Source organism: Rhincodon typus, chromosome 16, assembly GCF_021869965.1.
Source record: "Rhincodon typus isolate 14 chromosome 16, sRhiTyp1.1, whole genome shotgun sequence".
NCBI lineage: Eukaryota > Metazoa > Chordata > Chondrichthyes > Orectolobiformes > Rhincodontidae > Rhincodon > Rhincodon typus.
In genome coordinates this window covers 31,412,446-31,429,159 of record NC_063347.1, presented here as the reverse complement: position 1 = coordinate 31,429,159, position 16,714 = coordinate 31,412,446, and the positions used below count along the sequence as shown (strand labels likewise).

Below are 16,714 nucleotides of genomic sequence, written 5' to 3'. Positions count from 1 at the left end.
CCCATTTCTGACCTTATGAAGGAGGGAAGGTTGTAGATGAAATAACCTTCCGACAGCCACGGCCATCTTTCTATGTGCCAGGTATGACTCCCACCAGTGGAGAAATTTTCCCACTGATACCCATTGATTCCAGTCTTGCTAGGACTCCTTGTTGCCACACTTTGTCAAATGCAGCCTTGACATCAAAGGCTTTCACTCTCGCCTCACCCCTGGAATTTGGCCCTTTTGTCCATGTTTGAACCAAGGCTGTAGAGAAGTCAGGAGTTGAATACCCCTGCAGGAACCCAAACTGGACTTCACTGAGCAGGTAATTGCTGAGCAGGTGCTGCTTGATAGCACTGTTGATGACACCTTCCATCACAAGTGATTGTACTGATGTACTGATTCTTGCACTTGCTCGTAATTTATTTGCTGGGCTTTGAAGCTTGATGTGTTTAATCCATTTATATTACCAAATGGAACTTTGAAATAATGCCCGCAATAGGATAGAGATGCCAAAACATGCAGTAATGCTAATGCCCAATCAATGTTTTCTTTTTGATTTCCTTTCTCTTCCTTCCCCAGAATGCAAACATGGCACTTCATTAAAATTTGGACTAACTGCAGGAGCAAAACAATGGTGGGCAATCCTATTACAGTATTATGGAGAAACACCAGGGGAGTGTGACTAGTTGGGTAGTTATTTCAAAGGGCTTAATGGGCTGAACGGTCAGAGCTGTACTGTATGAGTTTGAACCGTATTGCTAATTGGTATCACCCTTACAAGACTATTTTTCGACAAAGAAAATAATTTAACGTATATAGAGATCAGGCATTTTTGAATATGTAAATAATCAAAACTAGAACAGGAATGTCCTATATTTCCTAGCAACTGTATTCCTAGCAGCAGATCACAAAACACGTTGCTTGCTCTCATTCTCGGACTGAGTTGATTTTCTGGTCTGAGAAAATTCAGAAATAGAAGGTAAAGAAAATTTTGAAAAATGGCATCATTTTCAAAACCATAGATGTATTTTGAATGCCAGTTCTCCATGCTGAAAATCTGTCTTCTTTTTGGTACCCCATATCTTGAGTAATACTGGGACAACAAGGTGCAGAGCTGGATGAACACAACAGGCCAGGGTGCCTGCTGTCTTCTCTGCATTTTCTTATGCTGATGTACAACACAACACTAGTTCTCAATATCTTCTTCCAATTTAGTCCCTTACAATGTCAAATAAACCAACTGCCAGCTTGTTTCCCCAGTGATGTTATCAGCATTCTCTTGCAAACATATGTAGCTGGTAATTAGCCATAGCTCCTGCGGGATTGTTGGCATCTCTTCCTATTAGAGGGAGGCAATTGATTATAGACCTTGTTGAGAACCACATCAGGAGGCAGTTCCTAAGTCTGCCTCAACCGGAATGGAATTGAACCTGCTGTTATTCTGAACCACACAATAGCCATCTAGTCAACTGAGCTCACCAGCTCCCTTTTTTAAAACATATGAAATGAAAGTAACATTGTTGTTTTTCAAAGTTAAGTGCAAGATTTTTTAAAATAACAGTTCTCATCATTGCATGGGATTTATTACTAATTATGCTGGTTTTTCTCTGATAAACTCTGTTCGCCAATGAAATCAAGCCATAAATATTTCTGTTAAAAGTTGTAAACTTTGAAATCCCATTCTTTGAGTGATTCTGTGAGACAGTTGACCGATTGTCATTTCAATTGTATTTAGCACCTTGGAAATGGGGACACAGAGGTTTTTGTATCTGAGACTGAGTGCTGTTTTCCAATAGAAGCAATTCTATTCCTTGATAATGATCATGGACTTCAGTCTAAATGCATTAAAGTTATGTACATGCACATGCACTGTAGCAGAGATCAGTGGCCTATGTGGCAAGCAGTAAAATTGAGCATTGTAATTCAGAGTTGGAGATGCATGTCTGGGAACTGAAACTGACAGAAAATGCTTTGTGCCTGACTTTGAGCATGACAAATCCTATATGAAATGTCAGGTGCATGTTTGAGAATGAAACTGCATTTTTTTTTTATTTGGTAACACGTTGCTATGAGAGGACACAAAATTGAAGTGCAAGCACAAGAAGGTTTATCAAAGCTTTATGTTCATTGTGTATACAAATTGAATTTCTTCCCAAGTTACTAGACTAGTAAAATTCTGTATTAAGCTTGATATGAATTAGCATGTAAAGTGGTTCCATTATGCTTAGGCCCGTGGCCACCAAGTTTGAATATGGGAATGAAAACTCATTACTTATCTTGTAAAAAGGCTATTTTTAAATTCCATTTTCCCATCTATGTTCTGTATGACCTGCATATAAATGATAGAAATATATGTGTTTCTCTTCAGAGAGATTTATAGGATTGACAAGAATCTTTTTATTTCATTCTTTTCAGAATTACTGATTTGGGAAATATCAAGCGACGACTGTATTTATCAACTATCCATAAGGAATTGTCTGCAACTCCACTACATGCAAAGATACCGTTGGGTATTATCAAACGTAAAATCGTATGTTATTTTTAAAATAATTATCAGTAGCTACAAAATTTAAACCTTAATGGTTAAGAATATTTCTAAGTTTGAAATGAGTTGCACCAGTTTCCAGTTTGGGGTATTTTGGGGAAATTGTTCCTTTTGTCTGAACCTTTTAATGGACTTTAATAAAAGAGAAATCCAATTTTTAATGCTACATTTTTGCCATTGTAAAGAGTTCAGGTGTACTTTCCTGCACAGAATATGACAATGAAGTTTCATACACAACTGTTACTACATGGAGCTCTGCAAGATTTTTGTTTGCCTAGAATTCTGTGCCATGTATACAGAAGAATAATTGGAGAGTTGATCATTATTTAATAAATTAAAATTGCAATGTTATGCACTGTGAGGCAATTGACTTCCAAGTTGGCCATTAGAACCTTGAACAGCTTCTTTGAGTTTTCACATGCCTTTGGCAAATCAACAAGTTTATCTGGCTTATTACTGTACCCTATTGTTGTGCCAAATTCTTTACCTACTATACACCAATACTTCTGGTTAGAATAAGATGTAGCACCTACAATAATTGTTCTGTTAGCTTTCCACAGTTTATCAAGGCCCATGGAAACCAGTATCCCTTATTCCTGATCTTTAGAATTTAGTGGGAAGAATGTGCAGCACAGAACACAGTATAAACTGTCCTCAAACAGCCTTCCTAGGTACCATTGAGAGAAGTTAAAGATATGGTACATTTTGGATATAAAAATAATTGCCATTTCCCAAGTTGAGTTTTTGTAGAACAATGATATTATTTATACTTTTGGAAGAGGATATTCAGTGCGAATAAACAACAGAAAATTAAAAATCAAAATTGGAATTAATAGTCCCCTCACCTCTGTGGATGAAATGACAATGTCTCAGAGCACAATTGTTGCCTGAATTAAGGCATGTTTTTGTTAAAGGTAGACAAGAGGCTAGTAGTGTTAAATTAATTCTGTAAATTTTAACATTCTCCTCCAAGGCAAAAACATTTTTACAAAGATGAATGGTATGTAATCAGTTATCAGATAAATGATTTATGACATTACCTACATTGATAGTATATTTCTATCAATTAAAGTATTTGTATGCAACAGAATAATTTGAGCAGTTATACAAATATGATTTATAAAGCTTTATTGCAGATAACATAAGTAATTTACTTACACCACAAGCAATGCCAGTTCTCACTTGTTGACATTGGTGCACATGACATTCAGCTGCTGGAACTCATATAATAGGGGAAAACACTAAACTAGATGTTAATTTCAAAAGGAATTGAAAATTGAGTCTATAAAATAATGTAGAAATTAGGGCAATAAACAGCACCAGTTGTGAGAACAAAAGAAATAAAGATAGGAATTGTCCACTCAGCCCCTTGTGCCTACTCCATAATTTAATAAGTTCATGGCTGGTCTGATTGTGGGCTGAACTCCACTTGTCTGACTGACCACCAGACCCCTCTGCCCATCAATAACCCTTGACTCTCTTCTACATCAAAAATCTTTCTAATTCAGCTTTGAGTATACTCAATGATGTAGAGTTCATTGCTCTTTGTAGTAGGAAATTCCAAAGATTTGGACAGAATAAGTGCCTCCTCAACTTCATCTTTCATTGCAAACCCCTTATTGTAAACTCTTCCCCTTATTTCTCTAACCCCACACCACCACCACCACCACCATCCCCCCAACCACCACCAACCTCCACCCCTGCCGAGGAGGAAGTAGCCCCTCAGTGTCTACTTGTCAGACCTCCATAGAATCTTTTATGTTCCAATTAGGTCACATCTAAACTCCACAAAATATAGTACCGTCCTGTTTAATCTTTCCCCAAAAGACAAACACCTCATTTCAGACATCTCCTTAAGTCAGTGATCAAATCTGTACACAAGAATCTACGCGTGGTTTCATCCATGCTCTGTATTGTTTTAGCAGAAGTTCTCTATTTTTATAAGCCATCCTTTTGCAATACAGGCCAAAATTCAGTTTGCCTTTCTATATTACTTCCTGTATCTGCATTCTGATGTTTTGTTATTCATAGTAAAAACACGCAGATCCCTCTATAATACAGCTTTTATTGCAATTCCAGTTAAGTAATATTCTGTATTTCTATCCCTCCTGCCAAATTGGATCACGTCACATTTTTCCACATTATACACCATTTACCAATTTTTTGAACACTCACTTAACGTAGTTATATCCTTTAGTAGAACTCTTGTAAATTCCTCACAACTCACTTTTCTACCTGTTTTTGTATCTTTACCAAATTAGACTATAATATAGTCAGAGCCTTCATTTAAATCATTAAATGAAGGATCACAAATAGTTGAGGGCCTAGCAATGAACTTTGTGGTTTTCTGGTAGCTACTTTGGTTTCCTCAAAATAACCTGTTTATCTCGAGTTAGCAAGTCCTCAATCTATTGTAATATATCACCCCAAGACCATAAGATTTTATTTTGTGTCATAACCTTTTATGCAGCACCTAATCAAATGCTTTTTGGAAATTAAAAGACAGGCTAGGTTGCAAACGGTTGTGTTCTTAAGTATGTTCAGAAGCCAATTTATATATAAGTTAGAACCCAATACAGTTCAATTTAAAATAGCTGTTTGTAAGTACAAGGAAACATTACCACATTTTTTGCCTGTAAAACTGACAAGGAAAGGCTAAAGTTAAGCTGGCAATGCCTAGAGCTGAAAAAGCATCAGGACTGGCTGAGCTGCATCCAAGAGTACTGAGGGGAGTAAGCACAGAAATTGCAGAGGCACTGACCACAATTTTAGAGTCTTACTTAGGCTCAGGGGTAGTTCCAGAGGATTGAAAAATTCCAAACATTACACTCTTGTTCAAGTAACAGCATTCTTGTTCAAGAAAGGATATAAAAACAAGCCTAGCGACTGCAGGCCAGTCAGTTTGTTTTGTTCAGGGAAAGGTTCCAGAAACATTAATTTGAGACAAAATTAATGGTCACTTATGCAATTACTAGTTAAAGGCAAACTGTTTTTATCCAGCTCACTGGTGTTTGTTTCGCAGAGCTAACAAAAGGGGTTCATGAGAGTAATGCTGTTGATATGGTGTACAGGGACTTCCAGAAGGCATTTGTAAATCTGCTACTAATCTACTCTGTTTCAAGAAGAGTAATCCCTGATACCATTCTACAAAATTTTGTCTGCATCCTCTTTAGGGCCTTAACATTCTTTGTAAAGCATAGCGCCCAGTATCAAACGCCCTATTCCAGTTGATGCCTAAAAAGTGCTTTGTAATGCCTCAGCAAAACTTCCTTGTTTATACATCTTAAGTCTTTATTAGTAAAGCAAAGGATCCAATTTGCTTCTTTAATAATCTTCTCAACTTGTCTTGCCATCTTCAAAGTTTATGCCCATATGCCTCCTGGTCTCTCATGTTCACCAATCCCTTTTTAACTTGTAGCATTTATTTTGCTCCCCTTCATCTCAATTTCATACCGAGGTATACCATTTTGCACTTCTCTAAATTAAGTTTCATTTGTCATGGCCATTTGGTCAGTCTGCCTATGTCTTCCTGAAGTCTGTCACTATCCTTTACATTGTTTAATACATTTCTGGATCAATTGCGAATTTTGAAATTACGCCCTGTCTCCTCCAGTCTACGACATTTACATACTTAAAGTAGGAACCGTAATCTGAAAGCTACCCTTAATATACACCAATGTTAATCCTTCTGCAGTTTCCCTTACTACCTGCGTTCTGTCCCTTAGCCAGTTTTATTTTCACACTCCGATTGCCCCTTTAATCCTATGTACTTCAGTTTTGCTAACAAGTCTGTTATGTGATTTTCCTGTTTTATTTATCTGTAGGTGTATTTTAGACATGATTGTCCATGTTCTAACATTAAGCCAGGAGATCAACTCTGGTTCAATTAAGAATGTGAGGGCATGCCAGGAGTAGCACCAGGCATATTTAAAAAATGAGATGTCAAAAAATGAGGCTACAACACAGGATTACTTTCCAACACTAGAGGTCATAGGTTTAAGGTGAGAGGGAAAGAAATAAAAGGGACCTGAGGGGCAACTTTTCCATGCGTGTGTGTGTTTATGTAACAAGCTGCCAGAGGAGGTGGTGGAAGCAGGTACAATCACAACATTTAAAAGGCATCTGGATGTGTACATGAATAAGAATGGTTTAGAGGGATATGGGCTAAATGCTGTCAAATGGGACTAGATCAGTTTAGGATATCTGGTCAGCGTGGATGAGCTGGACCAAAGGATCTGTTTCTGTGCTGTATAACTCTATGACTATGTTCATATGATTTCTGAAATGGAACAGATTGTAAACGATGCTGTTATTATTTCCCCAGCAAGCTCAAACTGTTTCCTCAAAGGAAATTCCATCATTATTTTTGTATATTGTATGAAATATACATATATATATATAAAGTATTTGCATTTACACATATTGCAAAATTAAAAGTCATTTACAGTTGCATTTTGTACATTGGTTAGGTTGAAAAGAAGAGTGACATTATTGTAACAGTTTATTTAGATTAATATTACATTTATTCACCCTCCTTGAACCTTGGCTATTATAGATTTCTGAAACTAGGAGGACAATTTTGAGGCCTTTGTCAATACCAGTTTGAAACTAGCTGCTTCCTGAGAGATTCCTAATGAGTCAGTTGACCTCTGCTACTTGATCTCCACAGCAACAAGGTTGAAGTAGACTACTAACCATTTCAAGAATTGTGGTGGAGAAGCTGTAACTGACCAGTATTCTGCTTTATTATGCTATCTATATTCTGTTATCAAACCAGCAATGCTATGACTGAATCATGGACCAAGATATTCAAGAAAAGTTAAATCAGATTTCTTTTCCTTACAGTGGAGCAATGTTTGTATTGACATGGTGTCATTTGCCAATGCTGCATTTAAAGGAGCAGGTTTTCAGTCCTTAGACAGAATTGTTGTCTCAGCCAACTGTAAACTAAGGAAAATCTTCACTATGAAACTGCAGCCTCTGGATACTACTTTCAAGAATGGTATGTAGTTGGAAATAGACCAAAATAACATTAAGTAGGGATTGTATTTTGAAGGATTCCTTAATTTACACTAAAAGGACGTTACAATATTGAAACAAATCATAAAAATGCCTGTCATGTCTTTCTAAATTTTACAAGTGCTGTATTTGTAATAAGATTTAACAACCAAGTGTTCCTAACTGTACATTGAACTATTATACCAAGTCTGTATGTCCTCCAGAGTTAATATATATTGCAGTTCATTTCATCTTTTGCTCATACCAATATATTAGTTACGTTTCAACACATTATGATGTTTGCAACATTTTTGTCATGTAACTGAAGGATTTTTTTTCTTCCCCAGACGTATATTCATTACAGTGTTTGACTGATGGACCGACCGATGTAATTCCAAAGTGCTGTCAGCTAGGCATTGATGTAGATCAAGTTACACAGCTCCTGAATATAGTAAAACTGAAACAGGGAGAATTAAGGCTTGGAAACCAACCCTCCACTTCAACAGATTTGGGTATAGTTACAAGATTACTCTTAAGTTAAACCTAATCTTGGAGTTTTGCTGTTCCTTACAGTATTTCATACTTCAGCTGAATTGATGTAAAACAGTTTGGCTAATACAATAAATGCTAACAAGTATACTTTATTGACGAGATATCTGAATTGACTCCTTATCATTATTTTCTACTTATCTGGTACTGAAAAAATATGGGAGGCATTTCATAAAAAAGCTGTTTTCCAAAAGATTATTTGAAAAATTAATGTGCTGCCTTCTTTCAGTGTTTCAGTTCTGGTCTTGCAATATTTGTCAAAACAACATTAAGACGAAGTTTGATCCTATACTGGAAATACGAAAACATTAATTGATTGCTCATTATGCCAGTTTTGATTACAATGCTATTGTTATAAAGAAATTTGTATTGGTCAAATCAAAAACATAAGTAATATAGTGTCAATGTTTGAAATGTGTAGTTAAATACAAACATGCTGCAAGATGTCAGTAGGTCTGATGGCATTATGGAGAAAGAAACAGTTAATTTTCAGGCCTTTGACTTTACATCGTATTCTTGTTCAAGTACTGTTGTCATTGTTTCCCTTGCTAGTGGTATGTCTATTGATGTGAATAAGGCAGTGACATCAAACGATATCATGGTCTCTTCATCTTCTATCTTTATGTCTTTGATGGAGTTGAGGAATTCTTGGGCTGATGGATAGAGTGGGGTGACTTGTTGACTAGGTGCCTGAGTCTCCTTTGTAGTTCTTTGGCTAATTTGTGTGATGGAGTGCCTGGTAGGGAGACTATGGGTCTGAGGGGGACTTCTGGCTTGTGCACTTTAGGGAGGCCGTAGAATCGGGGTGTGTTGGTTCCTTCGGGTTTCATTTTTAAGAAGTCTGTTTTGTTGATCTGTCTTGTTTGTTTAAGTCTTTGTAGCATGTAGAGGATTTTGTTGCCTAGTTGCAGTGTCGGGTCAGTTTCTACTGGCCGGTATGTGTTCTCGTTGGCGAGCAGTGCTTGTGCCTTGGAGATGTAGTCCCTTTTATTCATTATCACTGTCATGCGCCCTTTGTCTGCGGGTAGTATTGTGATGTTCTTGTCCTTCTTTAATCTGTCCAGGGCTTGTCTTTCGTGTGTGTTGAGGATGTTGAGTTCAGTCTTTGTGGTTAGTGTCGGGACTACTGTCTGTCTTATGGTTTGTTGTGTTTCTTCTTTGATATTGTTGGTCTTGAGTGTGGTTTCCAGTGTAGCTAGGAATTCCATTTTGTTGGCGTCCCTGAAGTTGTAGTTCAGCCCTTTTCGTGTCTTTTTCCGTGTATGTCAGTTTCCTGTCGGAGAGGTTTCTTATCCATGTGTCTGTTCTGTTGTTGTCGTTTTTGTGGGTAAGTGTGGCTTGCTTGTCTTGCAGGGTCTGTCTTTTCTTCGCTCTTGTGGTCTGTTAGCTGATGTTAATGGCTCATTCCATGTCAGTTGTCCAGTCTTGACTGGTAGCTTCTTTGAATAACGTTTTTTGGCACATAATTTCTCTGTTGTATTTGTGGATGTCATGGTAGAGCGCAAGACAAATGGGGAACTGCAAACGAAAGTACACCGAAAAGCCACACACACAGACCAGGTACTGAACTTCAACAGCAACCATCCCAGCACACACAAACGAAGCTGCGTGTGAACACTATTTAAAAGGGCAACAACACACTGCAGCAACATGGAACTACGCCAAGAGGAAGAAGAATACCTCTTCCAAGTGTTCAAGGATAATGGATATCCAAAGAACTGGGTCAGAAGAAGCCTACAAGAACAGCATCAGAAAGACTCTACATGCCCCAACACGCTCATCACACTACCCTACATCAGGAACATGTCGGAACTCACCACAAGACTCCAACGACCGCTGGGCATCAGAGCGGCACACAAGCCCACATCAACCCTACGACAACTGTTCACCTGAACTAAAGACCCACTCCCGCCATGTCATCTACAAAATCCCCTGCAGAGACTGCGAGAAACACTACATCGGACAAACAGGAAGGAAACTACCAGCAAGAGTACATGAACACCAACTGGTTACAAAAAGACACGACCAATACTCACTCACCTCAATCCACATGGACAAGGAGAACCACGATGTCGACTGGGACAACACCAAGATCCTGGGACAGGCTAGGCAGAGACAAGCACGAGATTCCTGGAAGTATGGCACTCCATGAAGCAAGCTATTAATAAACACATTGAACTCAACCCCATATACATTCCACTACGAAGGAAAACCGGAAGTGAGAAATCCATCTCAATGGATCCCAGAGTTTAGAAACCCAGCGGGAAAACACACCGACGCTTCATCGGAGGCTGCACTGAGGATGTTACCAAGCATGGTAACGAAACGTCTGCAAAACAACAAACCAGCTCAGCGAGCCAACCAACCTCAACACCCACAACCCGAGCTACAGATCCACTCCAAAACCTTAGGTATCTTCCCTCTTACCATAGGTGAACTACTGAGACCTTTCAGGATCCCTGTCACGGGTGCCATCTTTAAATGCCAGACATATACCTGGTCAAATACTGCCTCAACACTGTGCCTGAATCGGGGGGTTTACCTAATATCAGTCACAGTCAGAGAGGGTAGCCCTCGTCTCCCAGTCACCATCCCTGTAATGCATGCGGCCCTTGAAACAAAGCAGGAACATGAGAAAAAACAATTCCTCTGACAACTCAGGGTTTGATCGCAACTATTTCCATTTCCAGTGTGCAGTTACTTATAGATGTATAAAATAAGGGTTGCAAGGAGTAGAGGCACCTGCGTGTATATGCGCACACCTCTTTGGAGGTGATCTTTGAAGGAGAAATTAGTTAATAAACTATACAGTATCCTTTCCTTTATAGAGTACAAGAGCAAGGAGGTGATGTTGAACTTGTATATGAGATATTTGTTTGTCCTAGTTGGAGTATTGTGAAAAGTTTTGGGTGCCACATTGTAGGAACATAGAACTGCACAGCACAGGAACGGGCCCTTCGGCCCACAGTGTTGTGCCGAACATGACACCAAATTAAACTAATCCCTTCTTCCTGCCCTTGGTCCACAACCATCCATTCCATGCATATCCATGTGCTTATCTAAAAGTCCACTAAACACCCCTAACCTATCTACCTCCACCAACACCCCTGGCAGCATGTTCCAAATTCCTACCATTCTCTGTGTAAAAAACGTGCCCCTCACATCTCCTTTGAATTCTCCCTCTCTCACCTAAAATGCATGTCCCCTAGTATTAGAAATTTCAACCTCGGGAAAAAGGTTCTGACTGTCAACCCTATCTATGCATCTCATAATTTTATAGACTTCTATCAAGTCTCCCCTCAGCTTTCACCACTCCAGAGAAAACAACCTGACCTTTTCTAGCCCCTTATAGCTCATGCCCTCTAATCCAGGCCTACTTCTGCAGCTGTCTTCTACATTTCTAAACCTCTTCTGCACCCTCCCCAAAGCCTCCATATCCTTCCTGTAATGTGATGACCAGAATTGAATGCAATATTCTAAGTGCAGCGTAACCAAAGTCTTATAAAGCTGAAGTAGTTGTCTCACATTACTGTTATTATTTGTGAACAGATTGATATAGCTTTTGTTTTTAGTTTTGAATTAAGATTCTGAGATGGTATGAACATATTAATCCACACGTGCAACATATAATCATGTGTGTTTACCCGTGTGTCTTTGGACACTGACAACTAACCAAGAGGATAGATGAGGATAGGGCAGTGGATATTGTCTATATGGACTTTAGCAAAGCCTTTGACAAGGTCCCGCATGGCAGGCTAATCACGAAGGTTAGGTTGCATAAGATCCAGGGAGAAGGATGTGAGTTCATTGGAGAAAGTGCAGAAGTGGTTAACAGGAATGGTTTCAGGGTTGAAAAATTTGAGTCATGACAATAGAAATTGGGGCTGTTCTCCTTGGAGAAAAGAAGACCAAGAAGAGGTCTGGTAGAGATTTTCAAAATCATGAGGGCACTGAAAAGAACAGACTGGAAGAAACTGCTCCCACTCATAAAAGGATCATGAACCAGAAAGCACAGAATTAAAGTGGTTTTCAAAACGAGCAAATGCAAGATAAGAAAAAAATCTTTTCACACTGCAAGTAGTTTATGGTATGGAATGCATTGACTCAAAGTGAGATGAAGGTAGCTACAATTGAGGCATTCAAGAGGGTATAGGATGATTATTTGGCTGGAAATAATGTGTAAGGTTGTGGGGAAAAGGCATGAAATTGTTACTAGGTAATGATGTTCATTTGAAAAGCTGGTGCAGACACATTGGGCCAAATGGCAGCCTCTTGCATCGTAGTTCGGTCTACAGGGCAGAAGAAGGCTGTTTGGCTCATGGTGTCTGCACTGGTTAACAGAGATCTGACAATGCTAATCACATTTTCCAACTCTTGGTCCAAAGCCCCGGAGGCTATGGCAACACACGATAATGTCTAAATGCTGCTTAAATGTTTCTGACTCAACCACCTTTTCAGGGTGTGAGTTCCAGACTCTCACCACCTTCTATGTGAAAATATTTCTGCTCAATTCTCCTCTGAGTCTTCTATGACTTCCCTAAAATATATGCCCCAGGATGATGATCCCTGAAGTAATGAAAAAAGTGTTCCCATCCATCCTCTCTGTGCCTCTCATAATCTCATACATCTCTAGCGGGTTCCTTCTCTACCTTCACTACTCCAACATAAACAACCCAGTCTAGTCAATTGTTCCTCATGGCCCAGACCCTTTAGCTCAAGCAGCATCCTGGGAAATCTCCTGTGCGCACTCTTGAGTGCATTTACATTCTTCCTATAATGTGGTGACTGATGACGAGAGCAATAGCCTAACCAGCATTTTATACACTTCCAACATAACGTCCTTGCTCTTATATTCAATGCCCCTCAGCTAATAAAGGCAAGTACCTCTAAGCCTTCTTAACCATCTTATCTACTTGCCCTGCTACCTTGAGGGATCTGTGGATATACATATATGTCAGGGGCCCTGGTGGTCATTTTTAAATTCTCTAAGGCCACAGGTGAGGCGCAAGAGGACTGGAGGACTGCTAACCATGGTCCATTATTTAAAAATACAGGAAGGGATACACCAGGAAGTTGCAGGCTAGTCATCCTAATCTCAGTGGTAAGAAAGTTGCCTGTGGTTTTCAGTACTTTGCAAGGTCTTACATTCATAGTGTAACCCTTTTGCCTTGTTAGCCCTCAAGTGCATCACCTCATACTTTGCCCACTCCATTTGCCCCTGCTCAGCTCACCTGAGGAGTGTGTTGATATCTCTTCCCATTTTCAACTATCCTCCTAACTATTTACCACTCTATCAATGACTGTGTCATTTGAAAATTTCTGATCATATCCCCTGTATTTAAGTCCAAATCATTAATATACACCACAAAAAAGCAAGGGCATTAGCACTGAGCCCTGTCAAACCCAACTGAAAACAAATGTCCAGTCTACCATCACCCTCTGCTTTCTGACTCTCAGCCAATTTTGGATCCAATGTGCCACTTTGCCTTGGATCCATGGGCTCTTACTTTCTTGACCAGTCTGCCATGAGGGACCTTATTAAAAGCCTTGCTAAACTTCATCTTGACCACATCAGATGTATGATGTTCATCAGCACTCCAGGTTGCCTCCTCAAAATATTCAGTCAAATTTGCTAAAATCACCTTCCCTTAACAAATCCTTGCTGACGATCCCTTATTAATCCAAGTCTGCCCAAGACAAATATATTCTGTCCCTCAGAATTCTTTCTCATAACTTTCCTACCACTGAGATTAGGATGACTAGCCTGTAACTTCCTGGTGTATCCCTTCCTGTATTTTTAAATAATGGGCCATTGTTAGCAGTCCTCCAGACCTCTTGCACCTCACCTGTTGCCTTAGAGAATTTAAAAATGACCACCAGGGCCCCTGACATCTCTTGCCATGCCTCCCTCAACAGCCCATAACACATCTCACCTTGGCCTGAAGAATTATCTACTTGTAAGGCTACTAAACCTTCTGTAACTTCACTATCTCTCTGTTAATTCCTTATAGTATTTTACCCTGAATCACCTCTACCCTGATTTCAGTTTCTTTGTTGCATTTTCCCTTGTGATGACCAATGCAAAATATTCATCAAGAACTGTACTCACATCTTCTGGATCCACACACGGATTGTCTCAATGGTCCCAAATGGGATCTACTCTTTCCCTAGTTATTCTTTTGCTCTTTATATATCTAAAAAAAAGTCTCTGAATGTTCCTATATCATAACCACCAATGCTTTCTGATGTACTCTCGTTGCTTTCCTAATTTCATTTTTAAGTTCCTACCTGTACTTCCTATACTCCTGTAGGGACTCTGCCATGAATTTTTTGATCTTGATCCCACCATTTTTCTTTATGGGAATATATTTATCCTGTACTATTTCCTCCTTGAATGCCTCCCGTTTCTTTAACACAGTTTTATTTACAAGTAGCTGCTTCCAGGCCACCTGGCCAAATCGTATCTTATCTTAGTAAATTTAACAGTCTAGAAATTTTATTCCAGACCACCCTTTTCCTTTTACTATAACTCTCTTAAATCTGTGTTAACTTTACTTTTTTTTCCAAAATGCTCCCCTACTGGTATGTTCCATCCACCCAGGCTCATTTCCAAATATTAGGTGCAGAACTTTCCCCACCTATTTCTTTCTATTTACTAGCTAAAAAAAAGTCCCTACCTTGCACTCTAAAACCTTCTCAGTTAATATTTGGATAGTTAAAATCTTACACTTTATTATGACACTTCTTTGAAATGTCACCATCTAATTTCTATTTGGCATGGGGAGAATTGGAAGCTGCCTATAAGTAAGGCGAGAGGGGTGATAATGAGATTTTAATCCATGCCAATAGATGCAAATAGGCCTCTTGCTGCTCACCAGTGAGCTCCTTTCCTACTATTCAACACTTTTTGGAGAATAGGACTTTTCCCTCTCAACATTGAGAATTGTATTACTGCCCACCTTATCCAATTTTCACATTATTCAGATACTAGGAAGATTGCACCTGAGGATTTATCATAGGATATGATAAACTATGGAATGGAAGCTTCCCAGAAGGAGGGCCATGTAATGCCTCTACATTGACCTCTGACATATTACACCTTATGCTTATGTATGCAGGACAATCCATTATATGAAACAATACTAGGATATTACGACTGCTGTAGGACTTCTGCCTTCTTGCATCCTCTCCTTCCTCACCCAAGAGACCTAATATTGAATGTAAGAACTGTAGTGATTGTAATGAGGTCAGCCAAGTGAGCTTCACAGAATATAAATTCCCTCATTGGGGTTGTTAATCTGGTCCAATCAGGGATCCTTGGCTGATGGATAAAAACAAGAGTGTAAAACATCCTGTTCAGTCTGAGAACTGGCTCTGAGGCTGTCGAACCAGGGTCAAGTACTTTCCATGTGTAAATAAAGGGTGATTTGGCGATGGGATACTGACCTCTGTGGAGTTATTTCAGGAACCCACGCTATCATGCACTGACAGTTCACGGTGAGAGGATTACAGCTCCAAGGCCTGTGGAATGTATTTGAGAACTGATAACCAAATGGTGACAGTTTTAGGTTCATCTTTGATCACTGGTACTTCTCAGAGATCATAGAATCAGACTTTTATAGTATAGATGGAAGCCATTCGACCTATCATGTCTGTACTAGCCCCCAAAAGAGCTACTCAGCTCGTCCAATTCTCTACCCTTATCTCTGTGGCCCTCTAAATTCATCACTTTCAAATATATATCTAGGTCTCTTTTGAAAATGGAATCATAGAATATGATTACCAAGTTTGATTTATCATGATCAATGACATGGTTTTTATGTGTGCTAACAAGCAAGTCAAACAAGAGATGATATGAACCTGTAAGTTATCTTTGAAGTGGTAATGTACTAAAAGGCAAGGCAAGGTAGAAATGATGTTAACTTTTGAGTGAGTCAAAGTGGGGGGTGCCAGAAAAGCAACCCTAAGAGCACTGAGATGCAATTTTTTCAAATCCATGAGATTGGTGCATGTCCCTGTGCAGAGTGATTTGGCAAGAACATTGCGATATAAAGTGTCTGTGAACTCCAAAGTGCAGTAGTGAATTGCTGAAGTATGTTCTGAGTTGGTCTGAGATCTTCTGTGATGATATGGTGTGACTACTGTGTTACTGACGGTACCCTCTGCAGACGGGAGTTGGAGAAGCATGCCATGCAGTGTTGGTGAATGGTTAACATGCTGCCTGGAGAACCAAACACAAGCTGCATCTACCAGGCACCCACCTTGTCTTTAAGTCAAGAATTGCTGCTGTCTAGTTTCTCAACAGTACATGGGACTAGATATTTTTTAATCATCCAGTTCAATGCTGTTATTATATACTTTTTGATTGGGTGGTTCTTGAACCCAGGTCCCCTGGTTCAGCAGCAAGGTCACCACGACTGCACTGCAAGAGCCGTCAGTGCATGGGAGTATTGCAAACTACATAAGAATGAGGCATGATGAGCTAATAAACAGATGGAAGTGCATGGAAAATAGCTAGTAAGCATTCACTAATGAGATTGTCATCTGGCTTTTTTAACCTTAAAGAGAAAATCTGACTCTTATTCTCAGTGTCAAGAATTGGATTTTTTCATACTCACTGTATTCTCCCACATTTCT

General features: G+C 39.3%; 1 protein-coding gene across 4 annotated transcripts in view; it reads left to right on the top strand.

Moving 5' to 3' along the window:
• Positions 1 to 16,714, top strand: part of cfap20dc (CFAP20 domain containing) — a 342,974-nt gene that overhangs the window by 119,539 nt on the left and 206,721 nt on the right. For 3 of the 4 annotated variants that reach the window (XM_048606448.1, XM_048606449.1, XM_048606447.1), the window contains exons 5-7: positions 2,401 to 2,515; positions 7,376 to 7,532; positions 7,876 to 8,040. In XM_048606448.1, the coding sequence (XP_048462405.1) occupies positions 2,401 to 2,515; positions 7,376 to 7,532; positions 7,876 to 8,040 (437 nt within the window). The remainder of the gene's footprint in view (positions 1 to 2,400; positions 2,516 to 7,375; positions 7,533 to 7,875; positions 8,041 to 16,714) is intronic. The other variant, XM_048606451.1, reaches the window with a different exon arrangement.